This window comes from Argiope bruennichi, chromosome 3 (assembly GCF_947563725.1).
Source record: "Argiope bruennichi chromosome 3, qqArgBrue1.1, whole genome shotgun sequence".
NCBI classification, from domain to species: Eukaryota; Metazoa; Arthropoda; class Arachnida; order Araneae; family Araneidae; genus Argiope; species Argiope bruennichi.
Window position 1 is genome coordinate 21,333,706 of NC_079153.1, and position 21,567 is coordinate 21,355,272.

At 29.1% G+C, this 21,567-nt stretch overlaps 1 protein-coding gene across 1 annotated transcript in view; it reads left to right on the forward strand.

The window, feature by feature from the left end:
• Window positions 1–1,607: 1,607 nt before the first annotated feature.
• The window catches only part of LOC129962777 (QRFP-like peptide receptor), a 105,506-nt gene continuing 85,546 nt past the window's right edge, over window positions 1,608–21,567 (forward strand). The window contains exons 1-3 of the mRNA XM_056076772.1: window positions 1,608–1,660; window positions 13,142–13,361; window positions 19,852–20,012. Of these exons, the coding sequence (XP_055932747.1) occupies window positions 13,147–13,361; window positions 19,852–20,012 (376 nt within the window). The 5' untranslated portion in view covers window positions 1,608–1,660; window positions 13,142–13,146. The remainder of the gene's footprint in view (window positions 1,661–13,141; window positions 13,362–19,851; window positions 20,013–21,567) is intronic.

Sequence of the window (21,567 nt, forward strand, 5' to 3'; positions counted from 1 at the left end):
CTGAATATGTACATAAAAATAGAAGTATTTTTGCTAAAGAATCAAACTCGAGAATATAAAAAAATGATTTTAGATAAATACGCAGATTTAGCTACAGTCGGAATATTAAAATTTGCAAATGCTTTAAATGAATATATCTGTAAATATTTGGAAACAAACTTTTCAATAAAGCAAATATTAATTATCCATTTTCTTTGATGTTTGGTGTAGCCACACTGAAAATTAAAAAATAAGTAAATAATGTTTTACAACCGAAAGTAAATTCACCATCAAAAATAGTTGAAATACATTTTTATGAATAATTATTTACATTCAGTTTCTTTTTATTTATATCTGGAAAAATTCATCAATATTTGCAAGATCAGATTTGGCGACACAAAATGAGTCAATACATATTTTTTATATATTTTTGAAATATCAAATATCTTTAAACTAATATACAAATGCGAACAATAATTTATAAAAGTATCATTGTTTATACAATACTCAACAATATTTGTGCTACTTATTTCATAAAGTTTATCCGTCATTTATAAGCAAGCAATTCTTAAAAAATATGAATAATTTTAAAAATACATATACATGAACAAAAGTATAGTTTAATTCAAAAAATAATGTGCTTTACGCCTGATTTACATGGAATACTACACTTTTAAAATATCGTTAACTACATCTTCAATGCAAATGTCAAAGTTCGAATAAATAATTTTAAATTCATTATTTTTTAATTTACGTTCGAACATATAAGAGATCCACATATAAGAGAAAAAAATATCAGGCAAATTAAATTTAAAAAGTCGTCTGCAAAAAAAATATAAGGTTTTTTTATTCACGTCTTGAAGAAATAAATTTTTAATAAAAAAAATCACTTCATACTGAAGTGCTAACTATTTTGCTTTAGAATATTTCTTTTATTTTTGTGAAAAACATTCCATAATTCTTGCAGAATAATCTAGAATAAAAGGCACACAATTCTCTCACAGAATAACCTAGAATAAAAAGCAATTGCTTTTTCATTAAGAATTTGAGTAAATAAATTAAATTGTCGAGAAAAAAAATTACTGGGTTTTTTTCTCTTACCCGTCTTTTGTTGAAGATCAACCACTTTAACCCATTCAAGATTTCTAAGAAAAAATTCATCCAATGCCAAGATTCTTATGCTTTTCAATTATGAAGGGATGCTTTTGCTAGCTGTTGCTCGAAATATAGAAAATAAGTTCAACAGGTGTGAATGAAAGGGCCCGAAGTGACGAGCATTGAGATTCATTCAAAGCGAAGGTTTTGAGGTGATAATTCTTTTGTTTTATTCGCTCGAGTATTTCAGCCACGTAACTATAAATTTATCTGGAAAAAATATTATTAATTAGATTTAGAACGTGATAAAAATTTGTTAATTATAATAATTAAAAAGGAAATTTATTTTTTGTACTTAAGGTTTGGTTCTTAATTTTTTTGTTCAAGTATTTTTTTTGTTATATTTTATCATGTAGTAATGTAATTAACAGATTTATACGTTTTTAAAAAATACATCTGTATTCATTGTTTAAAGAATTTTATTTACTTATAACACAATTCTTTTTTTTATTTAGGTGCACTTAGTTTTTCAAGCTTACTAACCAGTGGCAAGTTAAGTTGACAGTCCGAAAAAAGCTACAGCGAGGTATGTAATACGTATTTCCTTACTTTCTCGAATATTGAAAAAAAATTAAAGTACTTAAAAGGCATCCCTTTGCACAAAACATCGAGTATCGCTTTTTAATAGAAAAAAAGGTTTCTAATAGTAATTTAAAATACATTCAGGTTATATAAATAGACATAATTATAAAGGATGTCCCAAAATTAATGCAAGAATTGAATTTTGCTCCATTCATGCAGTAAAAGTGTTAAAAGCCCTATTAAAAAACATTTGACACTTGATAGTTAAGGGTTAGTGAAAATGGAGCTTTAGAAACAACGTGTAGAACTATAGAATGTATGGAGCGTAGAATAATGGAACTATAGAAAAGCGCGTTTTCATTATTAAGCAATATTTTAAAAATAATGAATATCTGGCAGCCACAGTTCAAAAATGTGAGAATTGGCTCCCTAGATCGTATGATTTAACCCCATTAGATTTCTTCTTATGGGAGTATTTGAAATCAAAGTCTATGCCAACAATACCAAGCACGCGTGCATTGATGGAGAAAATTCAACGCTGCATCAACGAAATCCAGCCACATTTATGCAAAATGGTCCTGTAAAATTTCGATAAAAGAGGGCGTTAAGTGCCAGAAAAGCCGTGGAGGCCATTTACCCTATGTGTTATTCCATATATAATCTTATCTTATGTACTTCACAATTTAATAAAAATATAAAAAAATTTTTAAGAAACTATGTTTTTTAATTTAATTCAGATCATGCGTTAATACGTCGAACACTCCATTTTTACTAACCCTGGACTATCAGCTGTCAAATGGTTTTTTAATAGGGTTGTCAACACGTTTCTGCACGAATGGTGGTAAATTCAAATCTTGCCTTAATTTTGGAACACCCTTTATAGGACACCAGAATAGATATATTTTTTCATTGTCAAGGAAATGGATTTAACATTGTCCATACTCTGTAGATAAAAAAATTCTTTGTTATATATAATGTTTTTAGCTATTTTTCATAGGAAATGATTGCATCTTTCAATTTTATAAATCCTTTCCTTCATATACTATGTATTATATATAAAGTATCCCCTAAAATATTGAACTTTTCATTCCCTCTTGAAAAACAACAGCTACGGTTATAAAAGTGCTATCTATGAACAGCAGAATTGATCTTATATGCAATGCGAGAGTCATCGCTGATCCTGCATCCTACATTCAACAATTTTCACGCACCAACCTAAGTATATTAGATCCTCCACAGTTGCATGAAATTACGAAAGTCCTCTATACTAATGTTCGGTGGAATTTGGTGTTATATATATGATTATCTTATCTCTAAATCAAAATCTATCACAAGGCAATCTCCAGATTATCTTCACGAAGACGCAAAAAGTGAGTCTTCAACAAATAGTGCATTTTTATATTAGTTGAAGCAATCATTCGTTTAAATTATATTTCCATCGTCACAAACTATGTTGAATAATCCTTTGACATTCAAATATTTCTCTCAGATCAATAAACAAGCACAGAAGTATATTCTTGCTTTTTAAACAAGATTTCTCATTGTATTTTCAAAACAAAATGCTAATCCAATAAATTAAATTAGAGACGAATAGGACACATTTAAATGGGGAAAAAATGTTGTTGTCAGTTAGTAAACTCTTAAAAAATGAGTTCAAAAGATTTTGGCGACTTTTTTTTTTCATTCCGAATTGTCAGCTGTTTTTAGTTTCATTTTTTTTTAAATACGCCAATGTATACTGGAACGAAATTTGAGGGTTTTTTTTTTCCTTTAAAGCTCCTTGCTGTTGATGGAACTACCCATTTGCAACAGGAAAATTAAGTTATCGACAAGGACATATTGTTACTTTGAGATCTTTTCAGATTACTTCATTCTAAGAAGTCGTATTTAAATCGGTTATATAATCGGCGTTAGATTCTTTTAAAAGATTTTAAAAATAATTTTAACCAACAATACGGTTCTAAGCTTTACTTCACCTATAAAATTTTAATTAATTTTATTAATGGAAGATGTTCTGTCTAAATGGGCTATTATCCTGTTAATAATATTTCAAATCTAATTAAATGCCATTCCATTTTACTTTGTCTCAACTTCCATCGTGTAATCCTCTCTCTTTAGCTGACCTTCATCTTCCTATAATGGAATTATCTCAATATATAATGTTCACGAACAATAAAATCAGAATTAAGCTGTAAAATTAAATTGGAATAAACCGTAAAGCGAGAATATGATATATCAGTTTAACTATAAAATAATAAAAAATGCAGACCTCAGCTCATTCACCTTTGTTATAACCTATTATTAAAAATTAAAAATTGAATGGAAAGTTTACAATCCTATAACTGATTTTTATTCCTTCTTTATTAGCATATAGATTAGGTAACTCATGCATTAAAAAATCTGGCCGATATTCTTGACGCCAATCAGAGCTGGGATCTAATAATGAAGCAGACTAATTAGGTTGGGGATATTTTTATCTCCTCCCAGCTTTACAGATGACGATGGTCAACTATATATACTGATTATTAATCCACAGATCGGATAAGGTTTCTAGTTAAACAATACTTTCTCGGCATGAGTAAGAATCAAAATGTAGTCCTTGTCGGAGATTATTTATGAATGGGCGCATTTGCGTGAGTTGATGTCCATCTGTCCAGAAATATGGAAAACTCAGGTAGAGAGAGAGATGAGATTAAAAACTCATCACACTTTTCTGAAACTAAGACGAAAGCAATTGCAATTCAATCTAGTCATCCTCAGGACATTATGAAAAACTCTTTGTCAATGAATTTTATGAAATGATAGGTTACAGCAAATTAAAATGAGTAACACAGATTTAATATGAAAATGTTATAATGATTGAATAACAACTTGCGAAACGAGTATCGCTTCGAATGGCAAGACATTTGAACATGTACTTTAAATACTTCAAACATTTGTTATTAATACATCATCAAATTTGCTGTTCTTTACATTATGTTATCTATGATTAATAATGTTTTATTCAAGCAATTGTGTTTGTTGTGTTGTCTTTGGTACCCTATTTTATTGCAAAACAGACTTGTTTATGTATGAATAATGTTTGTGAAACATCTTTTGAAACACCCTGCATTTAAATAGTTAAAAACGTTGAATGCGCTGTATTGCCATAATGTTTGAATACGATCCAATCCACAATGAAATCAGTTTCATACATTTAAAACTTCAAACAGTACCAGTGGACAAACTGAAACCAGTTGTTTCTTTTCCGACCTTACTTTTTAATCGATCTGTTTTAAAAAGAGAAAAAAATAATAACAATTCTTTACAAAAAATAATAATAATTCTTTCCAAAGGAAAGAATTAAATGTAATTTGGATTTTGCGGCCCCTTTCAATCAAACTACAGCGCCTAAAATAGAAAAAATCAGAGTCCTGGTTTTTTTCTAGAATGGTTTCATCTTTCTTCTAAATTATGGGCAGTGTGATTATCCAGTTTAGAAGAATCGAGTGAAAAAAAAATTTCTCAAAATCATATGGAAATGGATTTTCTCTTTTTTGATTGATAATGAAAGGTTGATTAAAATTCTCGGAGTTGGAGGTGAAAAATTGTCCTTCTTTATATTTCTTGCGTACTTATTTATTCAAAGAATCTGAAGCAATTTATCAGTTCTTAGAGAGGAAGGTAAAATATACTGAAATATACGTTATTTTGGAATGGGGATCTCTGCAAATGAGTTGGACTAAACAAAAATAATGAACATTGTATTTCGGAAAAGAAACGACACATATATTTATGAAAAAAAGATATAGCATTCTTTTTTCTTATTAAAGACTAGCCGCCTTTGGCGACCAGCCGGTTCGCCAGTACTAATGTTCACGAAATTCTTCAATTAATATTTTATGTAACTTGTTCTCATAATAGATATTTTAGCAAAATATTTTTAAGCTTCAAATTTTGATAGTCATATTATTTAGTTATACTATTATGTAGCCCTTATGTTCATTGTATTCCGCATCTCTCTCTTTCTATTGGCGCCCGTAAAATTCAATTTCAAATTAAAGAGGAAATGATGAAACTGCAATTAATATAAAGATGTATTTCAGTGAATCCAAGCATGTCTTTAAAAAAAAATATAAGAACTGAAAGAAGAGTCGTTTGGTATTGAAGTCTTATTTACACTATAGAGTAATTTTCGTAATTTATAACATCTCAAAGAATTATTCAACAAAAATTTCACGGATTCAATGAAAAATTTAATTTTTAGTTTTATTTTTAAGAGGATATAAACACTTTCAATAATATTTTATTTTTTTCTGTTTATAAGTATATTACAAAAAATTATAATGTTTAAATTTTAGGCAGACCTTTGGTCCTAAGAAATGATATTCTGCAAAATATTCTTGATACTCCAACTTTTAAATGAATAAATAAAAGTTTCTATCTTTTGCTTTCAAATCTGACCAACTTATTAAGTTTTGAATATTACAATATTAGAACAATCAACATTTTCATAATCTATGCAAATCATAGGGAAATTATTGCTTCTTTGTGACGGTCGATGAATGGATCTAAAATCGCCTGTTTTTATAAAATAGTGATATTGAAATTTTCCTAAATCCGTCAGCTTTAGTGATTGATTAGTTGATTGGAATGTAAATCTTTTTATTTTAAGTATCAGCGTCTTAAGAATGTTTTTTTTAATATCAATCACAGGGCAGAAAATATATGTAAAGTCGTAATTCATCAGCATTTATTGACTCAATTAATATAAAATATAATTATTTATTTCATTTAGATCATTCGTTAGCAGATGTATGTCTATTACTAAATATTTACAAATTAGCTGTTCTGCTCCGATTAGAATAGATATCTTGTACATAATAAACAATATTTGCTTTAAATAAAACTGTTTCATTGAATTAGTAATATAAGTATTGTAAAAGATCGTAGAAAACGTTTCCCTTCATTTACTTTTTGAAATAGTATCATGTTTCATATTCTTTCATTCCATACAGACACGTGCTCAAAATTACATTTTTATATGTTAAATTTCCAATAATTGTTTGAATTATTTTTTAATTTGATCTTTGGTCAATATGATGGCAACGCGTTCATAAAAGTTAATTTTTTCTCATTAACGTGCAAATTAAATTTTATTTTATTTTTGTACGAAATAAATTGTTGAAAAATATGATTAAATTATTTTTTAAAAATTAATTAAAAATAGAAATTTAATTTGTTGATTAGTATCATTTAAAAGATTATTTTTTAATGATACATTAAAAAATCATATTTGTGAGATAATATTTATAGCGGAAAAACGGCAAAATTTCGCTTAATTTTTAATTAATTGAAATTCTAACAAAAAATTTAAAAAAATCGCTCCGATGTGCACATTTTCGACTTAAAAGGTATACATGTGTCGAATTTGGAAGCTGTAGGTCAAACGGTCTGGCCTGTAAAGCGCCAACACACACACACACATTGAGCTTTATTATAAGTATAGATAACCATAAATAATTTGTAACATGTAGATTATTAGGTGAAGGTAAAACACAGAAACATTTAAAGATTTCAGAATATATTTTTTTTATAATTTTATGACTTTATTTTCAAGTAAACGAAAGAGGTGCATTGTTCTTTGCTTTTTCATTCTTACTTTATTTATATTTATTTATCTATTTCTTTCCGGATTAAAATTATAATACGCCCACCTACTCACAAAGAATTCAGTAGCCTAAATATCGTAATGTTGAGCTTAACCCTTTGCGCTTAACTCTTTGCAAAGTAATCCGATGCAAGATTATTCACCTAATAAAGGTTGTCCCAAAATTAACGCAAGGTTTGAATTTGTCGTTATTCGTGTAATAAAGCGTTGACCACTCTATTAAAAAAAACTGTTTGACAGCTGATAGTTTAGGGTTAGTAAAAATTTAGCGTTACGCGATGGAACAACTTGTTAACACAAAATATGAATTAAATAAAAAGCATAGTTTTTTTCCTTTAAATTGTTATATTTTTATTGAATCGTAAAGTACATAGGATAGGGTTATGTTTGGAATAGCAAATAGGGCAAATGGCCTCTATGGATTTACTAGCACATTCGCACTGTTTTGTCGGAATTTTCCACGACCGATTTCCAGAAATGTGGCTGAATTTCGTTGATCGTTGAATTTCCTCCTTTAATGCACTCGGGCTTGTGGGCTTATTGGCATAGAATTTTGATTTCAAATAACTCCATAAAAATAAATCCAATGGGGTTAAATCACACGATCTAGGGAGACAATTCTCAATTTTTTTAACTGTGGCCGCCAGATTTACATTCTTTTTGAAATATTGCTCAACAATGAAAACCCGTTATTCTATCGTGTAATTCTCCATTTTTACTAACCCTAAACTGTCAGCTGTCAAATGTTTTTTCTATAAAGTTTCAATCATTTTACAGCACGAACAGTGGCAATTGAGTTTTGTGACATCCTTTAGAATGTGACCAGAAAATTGATTAAAAATAAATTTCATCTTTCCAAATACATGTCAAGCTGAATTAAAGTGTATAAAAACAAGAAAAGATAAATTGAATTATTAGAACTTATCTTGTCTGCTGTATTATTAACTTTCTTGAGAAACAGAATCACAAAAGAATCCACCCATTCTTCAACAAACCATAACATTGCAAACATTCTTTTTTCTAATGAAATAAATAGCAATTTCGCCCCAGAAATATGGATTGTCTAAGCAATAATATCTAAAAGCTAATAAATGAAACGTTAGATTTGATATTTCAGCAAAGCAATTGATAGAAAAAGAATTGGTAAAATATTTGACCATAAAGATAATTTTTTGACAAAGGGAACTCAAATGAAATCTCTAGATTCGTTTACCATCAAAAAGGAATTTATAGTTATCAATATATTTTTTACAATACTAAATATTGATTTTTTTTAGATTTTAGTGTACACAAAGAAGAAGTATTTGAGCTCAAAATGTTGACAAATTCTTAAGTTCCAAATATCTCTTGCTTCAAAACATTTATTTTAAAATTTCTCCTGTTCTTGTAATTAAAATTGTTTGTCTGTATTTGAAATCGACTGTGGCGAATTTCGTAATTTTTGAAATATTGTTCAACAATGAAAACACGTTGTTCTATCGCGTATCCATTTTCCATTTTTACTAACCCTAAGCTATCAGTTGTTAAATGGTTTTTTAAAATAGGATTGCCAATACTTTACTGCACGAATGGTGGAAAATTCAAATCTTGCCTTAATTTTGGGACAACATTTACAATCACTTGTTTATTGCTCATTAAAATAAATATACATATTTGTTTTAAATTGAAATTTTCCTGAAAAATTAATCTACATCTCCTTTCTACTCTCTGTAAATATTTTTAAAAATCAAAATTAAAAAACAAATAAGTGGAATGTCAAAAATGATGCACCGTCTTGAATGATGCCTGAAAAGAGCTATCCGAGTACAAAGAGATAATAAAACTGCCAAAATGTGAAAATTATTTTGGTGAAAAAGAATTTTTTTCCCTAAGTGAGAAGTTTTTCATTTACTTAATTATTAAATGATCCAGAAAAGATAAACATAATATTGCCCAGTAATTGTTTTCCCTTTATTCCAAAAAGTCTAACAAATTTTTAACCACAAGCATTTTAAAAGTGTGTTCGAATTGAAGGTACGGTTTTCGATTTGGGAGTGTTAAAATCCCTTTTGCAACTCTTTATATTGTTTGTGTTCCTTTATCTCAAACTAATAGAAAAGAATCCAAATTCCATCCATTGTTACAGACATGCGTAAAATACCTTTGGATTCCCTTTAAGAATGTTTAATCCTGTTGTTGTTTTATTATGACACTTGTCCTAGACATGCTCACTAACAAAGTCAGAGGTTTCACGCCGAAAGAGCATCTATTATTTTTCAGTAGCGCCATCTAGGGCTAATAGTATGTCTTAACTACTCACGCGTCACAACCTTTTGCACGAGGTGGATTTCATTCACTCAACCGCAGATCGTAAGTTAGACCTGAATCAGAGAACGATCACCTCTGAACCAGTACCCCAGGTGGTATTGCTCTCTACATAGAGTACTTTGTCACCACAACAGATTTAAACGCGTGCCAGCCACCCTACACAAGGAGAATCTTCGGCCGGCGAAGATTCGAACTCACAACCCAATGAAAGCGAATCTAACGCCCTACCAACCAGGCTACCCCGGCATTAATTTCAACCCTTCTAACTATTACTGTAGGTCCACCTTGCCGGAAGTTTTCTCGTATGTCCATATAAAATACCATCCCCTTATGGTAATGTAAAGAATATCAATTTAAAAATTAATTTTCTGTGTAAATTTAAAGTGAATAAGATCTAAATCGTTCCGAAGTTACCTATTATTTTTAAGATTTGCATGTTATGACTGTAATTAACGTTGATGAAAATTAATTGATTTTAAAAATATCCAATTTCATTCCTGTAAACAAGGAAGCGCATTTTAATTCTCAAAAAGAATCGAAATTAATTTTATTTCTATACTTTGATTTCTTTATTTTTCAGATGCTCTCTTTTGAAAAACTAACGATAAAATGAATGAAACGATTATGTTGTAATTATAAAACTCGCGAATATTTCAATTTCAGCGTATAGTAATTTCTCGAAAGATTTTTTTTTTCTTTTTGTAAACAAACTACAAAACTATCAACTATCCTTATAATCTAATTTATTTCTCTTTACAACACTAAAGAGAAATAAATTAGATTGTAGGGATAATTGGACAGCCTTTGTTTACAAGAAAAAAGATTAAAATATTCGAATTAATGAGAATTATGCAGAACATTAGCTTGGAGTTTCTTTTAGTACTGTATTCATTTATTTTAGCAGAATAAGATAAAGTGTATGCTAAAAAATAAAATTAATTTCTGAATACGAAATGTAATTATATTTAAGTTGAATTTTTTGGATTGTTAGAAATATTATATTTCTGTTCTGTTTGTTACCTCTCTCAACAATATTCCTCTACCCACCTTCCAACTGTTTAATTACGCTGTTGTGACATAAAAAGCTGCACATATTATAACGAAGACAACTTTCTGCGTATGAAGTGTAGTAAATTATTAAAAGTGTGTTACATATGCCTCATTTATTTCTCAACAACAACAACAAAAAATACCATCACAGATTCATCAGGTACATACAGGGTGTCCCTGAATTCGTGGGCCAGACATTAAGGGTAGGTAAAATACATATAAATAAACAATTTTTGCTTATCAATATGGAATCGGAAATAAAAAGTGTAGGCAGAACAAACAAGTGTAAGTAAGTACAAGCAAGGCTGAAATATGCAGTGTCTCCCAAGACTCCAATTGACTCTGATGAGGGCCTCAGTGCAAAACTTTCTGTTGCTGCTGCAATTGTTCGTGTAAGAACAGACATCTTCGAAACAGTACGCCAATCAGCTGCTAGAGGATTGATTCTAAGCGTGTATCGTTGCTTGTGATGACATATTTTAGCACTTACTAAAATATTATTTCTTTTCATTTCCTAATTTTTTTTTCCGCTGTAACTTTCCATTTTTCACCTCTCATTGCTATACAAAAAATGCTTCTTTATAGGTATTTTACGTACCCTTAAAGTTTGGTCCATGAATTCAGGGATCCATCAATAGTGCGTATTCTAATTGCGATGTAACAGCCAATAATTTCAAAATCTTATATAGGTATGCACCTATTACAAAAAATTCTCTGAATGATTTGAATAATTATATTTTATGTTGTTCAAGTCAGGAAATGTGCTTCAAAGAATTACAAAATTTGAAATTTAAACTGTCTTCCAGTTCTATTAGTTATATTTTAAAAAACAATCTTCACAAAGTAATATTTTAAGTTCAAAAAAGTTTAAAGTTAACCGAGTTATGAAGTTTTGAATTTCAATACTTAAAGACAATCAATAGCTATCACGAAAATGCGCAATCCATTGATTGTTGTATCTTTCTTGAGTCGATCAATGAAATTATCCAAAAAATCTTTTAAAATTGTGATATTTAAAACTTCGTAATTAGTACAGTTATAATAGTATAAGAGTGGGAGATCTTTATTTTCAAATATTTGTGGATCAAGAATATTTTTGCTGAATGTACGTAATAGACTTGAAAAATTGTATAAAAAATTCGAATTCATAATTTTTTCAATAGATATCGGAAAACATAATATTTAATTCCTAACATGATTTTAAAAACTTGTCCAATTGGAAATATATCTCTGTCACTATTTAGAATAAAGCTATATTGAGCCGATTAGAGTAGATATATATAGCTATTTTAAAGCATCTGTTCTCGCAAGTCATTATTCAAATTATTATTCTAAAATGTATCATATTTTATATTATTTTTTAAAACATTCCATCAAAACATAATGGACTTAAGATCATTATTAAGCTTGATATAATTCTTTTACTCTTTTTTTTTAACATTTTATTCCTGAAAAGTGTAATACTTTAAAATTCAAAAAAAATGAGCTTTTTAGTGATATCAGTTTTATTTATTATGCTCGAATCACTTTAATTTATCAGAATATAGAATAAAAATATATCGAAGTTATATGATTGTTAGGAATAAAGAAAATCGCTATTGTTTGATTCCGTAAGTCGGAGGCCAGTTTTAATTTATATATTTAAATGAAACATATGTAAAAACGAATGTAATTTTTCATACATAAATAATACAAATTTATTATGATATTTGCTGTTTCAATACAAAAACATCACAAATCCTAATAAATAAACGGTGTGGAATTTTTTTTTTTTCGGAAAGCACATGTTTGAACTTCTGTTTGCATATCTATGATAATATAAACAAAATAATTTAAAAATGAAAAACGCTATATAGTTGACAACTGATATTTTATCTACATATAAAGTTTTATAGCAAGATAATTTTTTTTATTACTAATGATTATAAATATTACTATTACTTATATTCTTCACTATTGTTTGGAGGTTCTAAAATGTTTAACCGTCTGTCAATCTTGCCATTACCATTTGTTTTCGTGACATATTTAGATTTGAGATGTTCTACCTATAATAGCAATTTCCATTCGTTTGATAAATTCATCGACTGTTACTTCAACAATTCATTGTTATCATCTTCCAAATGAAATTACTTTGCAATATAAAGAGGTTCTTCTATTAAATGAGTGAGTTGGACTTGTTTTTGTCACATTCATTTTTGAAAAAAAATTGACACATTATTTTAAATTCTGTTATTTGTGTTTATTTTTGAATTTTACATTTATATCATTCTCTAAAATATAAAAGTATTCAAAATGGAAAAAAAATCCTCAACTTCGAATTCACGTTAGTTGAGATTTTGCTGTGCTATAATCCCCTCGCCATCTTAACTACAGTCTTATTTTATCAGTACTAAATACGATAATGAAAGCTTATGTACTAAATCAGTGCTAAAAGATGATAAAAAGAGCTATTTTATTTATCTTTCATGTATTCAACAGGTGCGATGGAGTGGGTGCGTGTCACCCTGAATATGAGCAACAGCAGCAACCCTTCTAGCGCAGCCAATGGAAGCGTTTGGGAAGGGGTGGACCTACATGATTTCTACCGAGAGCGACTGACCGTCACCCATCTACAGAATCTGGTACTGGTCACCCTCTACGTGGTCACCTTCCTCCTCGCCACTTCAGCCAATTCCATGGCTCTCTTGGTATTTTGGAGGTAAATATTTCTTTACTCCTTTCCCAGTCTTCTATCCTTAAAACTGTCAATTATGAATTATTTATTATTCAGTCATAGCAATTAATTCATTCATGCGAACTCTGATTAAAATTAGATTTTTTGTGGGAAACAAAATTTTAAATAACATCAATGCATCAACATACTATTTCAAATCTGTAATTTTTCGACCCAGCACGGTTAGTTCAATCACCGGAAAGACCATTTTTCTATCAGCTCTGCTGGATGCTGATCGAATAACAAATCAGTGATCCCAGGGTTTGACGTCCATTTGGCGACTTGGCGATGAATTTGATGATTTTGGTGACAAAATAGAAAATACTTGAATCTTTCAGAATTTTGACGCTAAAGCCAATAGGAACCGAGGTATGCTTGACTGCTCCAGAACCTTTGCTGCCGAGTCTTGGGAATTATAAAAAGCCGTGCGACCGAGCTGGAGGCAATGTTTTGAGTTCAACTCTGGTTAATATTTGAACGTGCTTGAGTGCTTCAAGCAGCTTATCGTTGTTTTGCCGTTTGCGAGAAGTGCTGCTGTGTATTGCTTGTGTGCCCCTCTGCTTTATGTCTGTTGTCTGTGCATTCTTGTCTTCATGTTAATGAAGTCGTCATTTGTTACCGAGGCCTGTTGAATGTGCACCTCATAGTACATAAATTCAGTATATAAAATACGGATTCTTATCAAATTTTGAGCCAAATATGTTAGAGACATGATCAGCTGTCGCTCTGTACTTTCGCATGCATGTAAACCCAATAACATAAACCAATGAAATTCGTTATGTTTCTTTGTGAATGCACCTGTAATTCCGAGTTAAATATTATCCGAATTGAATAGTTTTTAAAATACTAATAACAAATGGAAAATAATTAGCTTTATTTAACTTTTAAAATCCATTTGAGACAACCAAGTAATTTTTCGAGGAACTTATATTTTAAAATTTCTTTCTAATGTATATTTAAATTTCATTTCTAAAATGTAATTTCTTGTTAATGTTATCTTGTTAACTCATTATGTTATCTAGTGAATGCAACTATAATTCCACGTCAAATACTAATGTCAATAGGTTGGCAAAAAGGCGTCCAAACTGTATATTCTCACAATAGATTCAGTACAAACGCAAGATTCACTCCAAAGATCAAAATTTCGTAACTGTCACTCAGAAAAACCGTACAAAGTATTTGCGGAATTTACCTAAGATCCGCAATTTTATGCGGAAAGAAAAAGAATAAATAATAAATAATTTTTTATACGGGAAAAGAGAATAAAAAAAATTAAATATACGATTACAAATTTCAAGTTATCATCTGAGAACGTTATTATTTAGTAATTATTTGTCTTAATTAATTTAAGTCATTTACCAGTTTATATATATATATATATATATATATATATATATATATATATTCAGTTTATATATATATATATATATATATTCAGTTTATATATATATATATATATATATTCAGTTTATATATATATATATATATATATATATATATATATATTCAGTTTTTCCAGTTGGCAAACAAAGTTTTAGTGCTCGACCGATTTTGAGATAGAAAAAAAAAACATCGTTTTTCTAAATATAGACACATGCGTAATCTGATAGTCTCATGATTATTTCAAACCGATTTAAACTGGTTAATGACCTAAATTAATTAAGACAATTCGTAAGAATTCCGAGAATGAATAATTTGGAAATCAAGTTGAAACTTTATTTGGCGATAAATCGCCGAATGTGGCAACTTTCTTCATTATTTTCTAATAACCCTAAAAGCGAAAAATGGATGCCTCAAAAGCAAATAAATCTCCAATTTGTTTCCTACTCATTTTGAGACTTCAACAATTTGTTGCATACACATTTTGAGGCTCCAATATTTTGTTGCATATGCATTTTGAGGCTTCAAAGCCCATTAACCAAAACAACATCATGTTCTCACATAATAATAATCAATAAATTTTTAAGAATTTTAAATACATCGAAAGCTAAAAAATTAACTTAATACTTCAGGAGAAATTCAAAAATTAAAGGCCAAGTAATTTTTAATAAAAGGAAAGCAATTTATAATGATTTAATGATTGTGGAATAAATTCAAAAATTAGATGTCAAATGATTAATTAGATGATAAAACCAACATAGTGATCTCCCCAAAACTTTCTCGCATATTCTCTAATACACTTGTCATGCCAGAGAGAGCCTTACACAGCATTGGCATACAATAGTTTGAAATATTAACTTTTGGTATGAATTTATCATTTTTACTGAATCTATTGTATTACCCTTGGCCAGTTATTTGGCGATTAATGCCTTGCATGCGTTGATGATATCCGAAAATCGTATTTGTGCTTTAAACATGTTTTTATCAACTAATTGAAACCAAAAATTTTACACAAAAATTCACTTGTAGTCGGAAAATTGGATATATTTAAGCAGTTGCGTTATTGAGATATCGTGTTTATATGGTTCTAAAAGTAAAGACCGACTGACAGTCAACTCCTTATTGGATTTGGCTCAAAATTTTATAGGTGTCTAAACTATAGATGTTAAATCTGCGTACCGAATCTGTATAGCTCTCATCATTTTATAGTTATCGTGTTAACTTATATTCGAACAGCTGCACAGACGGACTTACTCTGAGCAGATTTTACTCAAAATCTGAATAGAAATCTGCAAATTTGATGTAAAGACCATATGACAAATTTCAATCGTCAAGCTCAAAGCATTCTTTAGTTATTTTTGTCACAGACATCTTCTAAAAATTTGTTTTCCATTTTTGACGATTTCTATACTTTCTCTATGTATACGGGAAAGTAAAAATAAAAATTATTAAACTCATAATAGATTAATTTGCAAAGAATTGCAAAAATATATAGAAAAATTATTATTTAGAATGAAAACTAGAATGTAAGATAAATATTTTTTTCCAGAAATTTTACAAATTAAAAGGAATAAAAATACTTATTAAAGATGTTTAAAAATGTTCAGATATTTCCTGTTACTAATAATATTTTAATATAATAACTTTTAAATGATATAAATGCTGCCATGCAAACAAACCTGTTCAGAAATAACATAATTGAAAGACTCCGTAATCATATTAAGAGATTATATTGTATTATTAGAAAACGAACAAATTTTCTTTCATATATATCCAGACATTCTATAGCGCCATTTTTCTTGATATATGTCTATGTATTCAATAAAGTGAACAACAAAAGGAATTCTTGACAAGACGAAATGCTGTTATGGTTACAGGAAATGAATTGCAAGAAAATTATTATAAAAGTTATAAGAAAACTATTAAACTCGTACCTCGATTACGCTCTTTTAAAATGTTATGTTATACTGTATACATATAAACTTCTTTAAAATGAGACATTCAGTGATTTCATAATAAGGAACATTCGTGAAAGGAAAATTTATTCAAAATTGAATAAAACATTAGAATAAGTGTGTAAATATATTATAACATCATCTCTTCTACAAATAAATGCAAAGTACTTCTTAAAATATTCAATAATTGTTGTTCGAAAAGGTCTAAGCCACCTACTCGAGTGAATATTTAACTCCATTCCGCCTACCAATGAAATAAATAAAAAAAATTCCAGTCATTCGGATCTTTCCAACATTTTTCTCTTGAATTCGAATTGAAATAAAATAATAATAATATAGTTTCTTGATACAGATAAATCTCGTATTAATCTCAGTAGAAAGATACGACTCCTATACTACTATATTTAAAAAGCTGAAGTTCAGTAACGAGAAGTGCAATAAAAGGTTATGTTTCTCAACAGCAAAATACAAGAATTCATTAAAGCCTGATAAACCTGTTTTTAAGTAAATATTCTTGCATTTACTTAAATGTTAAGCTTCCGGCATTTTAGTGGAATAAAATCAGAAGTATTTAGCATCTAAGTAGATTTTTAAAAAAAATAATTTTGAGGCGTTTATTTTGAGAAAGAAACGAGTAATTTTTTACTTCTTTCGCGCTAGTAGCTAAATTACTTTTCCAGTATTTAAAAACGTGAGATAATTGTTTGGTCTCAAGGATTAGCTTAGGAAAAAAAATATTATCTAAAAGTACACAATGGAAAGATAGTGCTTATTCTATTTTATCCCAAAAATTCCATTGTTCATAATTTTTTTTTTGTTTTAGATAATCTAAAGGATTGAATTAAACGAAACATGATTAATTTTCGATTTAGGAATTTTTAGCATAAAAGCAATTTATTTTGTAACAAATGAAAGGTTACAGTTATATGAAGTCAAAAGAATCAGTCAAGAATGATGTCAAATTAAATGCAAACGATAATCGATAAAAATGGAGCCATGTTTGAATGAAATGTTTGAAGAATTTCGTTGTTTTGAAAAATGCTAAGAGTTGCAAAGCAGATTATATAATTGGTGTCTAAATTGCTCTTCATACAAGAATTAAAGCATACCTTTTAATAAATGACTTTTATAAAAGAAACATCACATTATACACTTTTATTAGTTTTAATGATATGTTCGAAATTGGAATATTTTTATACTTTTTAGTTTCAATTGTATTTAAAATATTATGAAAGTTTAAAATAATATTTTCTCATATAATCAGGTGGTGCCACTTGAACAGAAGCAAAATTCAATTTCATTAATCGATCAGTTATTTAAAAATTTCTGAAAATATTAAAATAATGCGTTAAAATCTAAAAGAGATTCGAGATTGAAAATCTTTTCCTATTAAGAAGTGAGCGAAATGTGGATATCAAAACTTCAAACAGAAAACATGTTAAATAAAAGTACATAAAAGTGAATAAATGATATTAAAGGAGCAAAATTCAAAAGAAAGAATGCAAAATTGACCAATTTGGCGCTACAAACCAAATTTAATTGCTCAATTTCAATGCATATTAGAGTTATTGTGTTTATAATCCAACACGCATAATTTCAAAATGTAGTTGTTCCCACCTTATGGAAGTTTGTAGTTTTCTTTAGAACCTAGATGAGAAATTTTTGTGGATTATAATATGATTAATTGATTACCATACTTTTTATGACTTTTCTTCCATACTTCTTCGCATAAGAGCAAGAAAAATAAACCGACGAAATAATTGTTCCAAATTTAAAAAATATTTTTTAAAAATGATTAAATACATTTTGCAATTGATGCTCATCGCTATATTAGTGCACTAAGTGATGGTTACTTAGTTTCAAATTGGGAACTTTTCATAAAGCCATTATAAGAATCGAAACATTTCCTCGAGAAATAGTCTTCAAAGATCAAAACGGAAACGAGTAACGGAAATCCTTTTCTATTCTATTGAATCGTTTCAGTTCAACCTCTCATCTTTGGAAAATTCAATAAAAGGCCTTTAAATTCTTTAATCCGAGGGATTTTGTTTTCAATAAAAAGATTATCTTTGCCAACAAATATTGCAAACGATAATTACCTAAATGAATTTATGAATGAAATTATAATTCGTTTCATATTTTATGAAAGAGGTTAAATTATTATTTATTAAATTAGTATTTTATATTCTCAGTTTATTCAAGTTAAGAATTTAATTGTAAAACTTTTTGTAAGATTGGTTAATGAAAAACTTATATTATCCATTATATTAAACAATATATTTAATATATAAAATTGGAACATTTCATGTTTGGTTTTAAATTACATATCTTAAAATCATCATATTCGTTCATTTTTTTTCTTTTTAATTCTCATAAAATTAAGCAATTCAAGAATCCACCAATCAAGTTCTTTTTTAGCAATAAAGACATATTTACAGCCTTTACATAGTTAAAATTCTCTTATTCAGAATTCTTTTAATTTAAAGTTTGTGATGGTTTTAGTGAAAAGATAAGAAACTCATTTAAACAACTCTATATCAATAAAATTGCAATGCCATTTTATTTTATGTTCTCAAAAGAAATACAAAATAAGGAACATATATGCTTTTTTTTTTTTACAAATACTGCGAAACATAAGAAAAGTTGATTAAATAAGTAAAAGAATTGAATATGCAGAAATGGTAACGCACTAGCATAGAACAAATCGCTAATTAAATAGTAGCGTAGCAAGACATGTTTAGCTTAAAACAACTGAAGAGCTTGATCGGCAATGACACTTCAAATAAAGATCAACTCATCTCTTTAGCGTTTATACAGTGTTGTTGTTTTTTTTTTTTTTTTGACAGAATATAGAATTTTTAAGAAGAATCTCGAATCTTGTGTCCTAATAGGGATATCGTCATAACTCTTCTATTTTCTAGTTTTGCCATAATAAATTATTTTTATCCCAAAATTCGCCAAATGGTCGCCAAGGCTGGTGAGTAAAGACCTGGCATTCATTCAACATCCATTAAAAATACCTGTAAATCTCTCTTCTTTACTACGAAACTAATCGCGCAAGGGAACAAGCATTTTTATATGGGAAATGAAACCTTTACAAAATTCGTGGTTACTCAAAGATCTACTTTTTTTCCCTGCAGATTCCAGCACATGCGTTGCCTGTCCAATTCCTTGCTGATCACCCTGGCAGTGTCCGATCTTCTCGTCTCCATCGTCTGCATGCCCATGGCCATCGGATTTTACACCTACAAGTTGTGGATCTTTGGGGAAGTCATGTGTAAACTCGCTAACTATCTGCAAGGTGGGTGAACCTCCCTTCCTTCTTAATAAGCGCGTGAAATTTAACATTTAAGAAACCTAAATAAAAAATCATCTTTTAAAACTAATGAGACCTTTGTGAGTTACCAGTAAAGCTGGCACCTTCCGCATGGTTCGAGGTTCTAAGAGGGTCACAAATCTTTTTATGAATTTCGCACTGCTCATTGACTTAATGCACTTACATCGAAAAATTGGCATCATTGGGTTGCTCAGATGAAGATCCACAAAAGAGATTTGTGGCTCTGCAATCATATTAGAATCTCATAATAAAACATAAAAGAGTAACACGTGGCCGATATCGTTCGTCTTTCGAGTAGGACGCTTTAATGGACAAAAAAAATCAATGCATGACAAAAAAGCAATCATTAGACTGCTTCTAAAATTTGTTATATACAGCACACTCACGAGTATTCAGCTTCCGTACTATCCGGCCTAGTTTTCTTTCATCATAGTTAAATGAGGAAGACAAGGCGTTCAATTGGCAACATTGTTTATATTTCATACATTTAAGTTAGGCATTACAGAATTTATGTTAAAATGTGAACGGTTTATATCTTTTAACTTACTTTTTCTCAAATAAATTCTAGAAACTTAAAGTGCAGTATATAAAAACCACTACAGAGCCTTCTATTTTAACCCGACACGTTACCATCAACTGCTTCTATGATTTACCGGGCTGCGGCCGCGCCCGCGTTCACATTATACGTGATTTGAGATAAATGGAGAATAAGTACTCAATAAGAAGTGTGGAAATACGTATTATAACTGTGAGTTTTGGAGTAAAAAATTTTGTCTTCTGGTATTGGTGGGCAATGAAATGAATTCATAGAGCACCGATCTATCCAGGTTTTTTATTATCCGGCCTACCCTTCCGCCACATTAAGTGGATACTCAGGAGTCTACTGTATTGTATAATGCCCTGCTTTTCTTTCATCATTTGAGGGATTTCGCTATTAAAATACGTTTTTTAAATGAATGATAATCCAGCAATCGTCTCATAGTTGTCAAATTACTCAGAGATTAATATTATAAATTACATTATATACCGATGTTTATTAGAAACTTCAAGACAGATTCTCTGAATCACCAATCCTTTCCAAAGTAAAGAGTTACTCATCCCCCCTCCCCCATCCCACTTTGCATCACTAATTTAATTGAATATCATTACAATAATGAAACATAAACTAGGACTGAATCATAAAAGTCGCCATCAGGTACATTTCATCAACTGAACGCAAGTAACATGATTCCATGTTATTATTATACTTTCCAGGTAGAGAAACGAAACCCCTCTCATTTATCGGTCAATTTTTTTCCCCTTATCATATCTTCTTTTGGTATCCCTTTCCAAGAAGTAAAATGTGTTACATGAAAAATAAAAAATAAAATAACATAAAAACCAAATATGACTTGGTTATGCATACTACAAGCGTAAATACTTCAACTTTCATTTAACAATTCTTATTTCTTCATAGAATTATTCTGTCCGCCTTATTTAGTGGGAATATTTTATTACCACTATACAGTTTAGAGAAGAA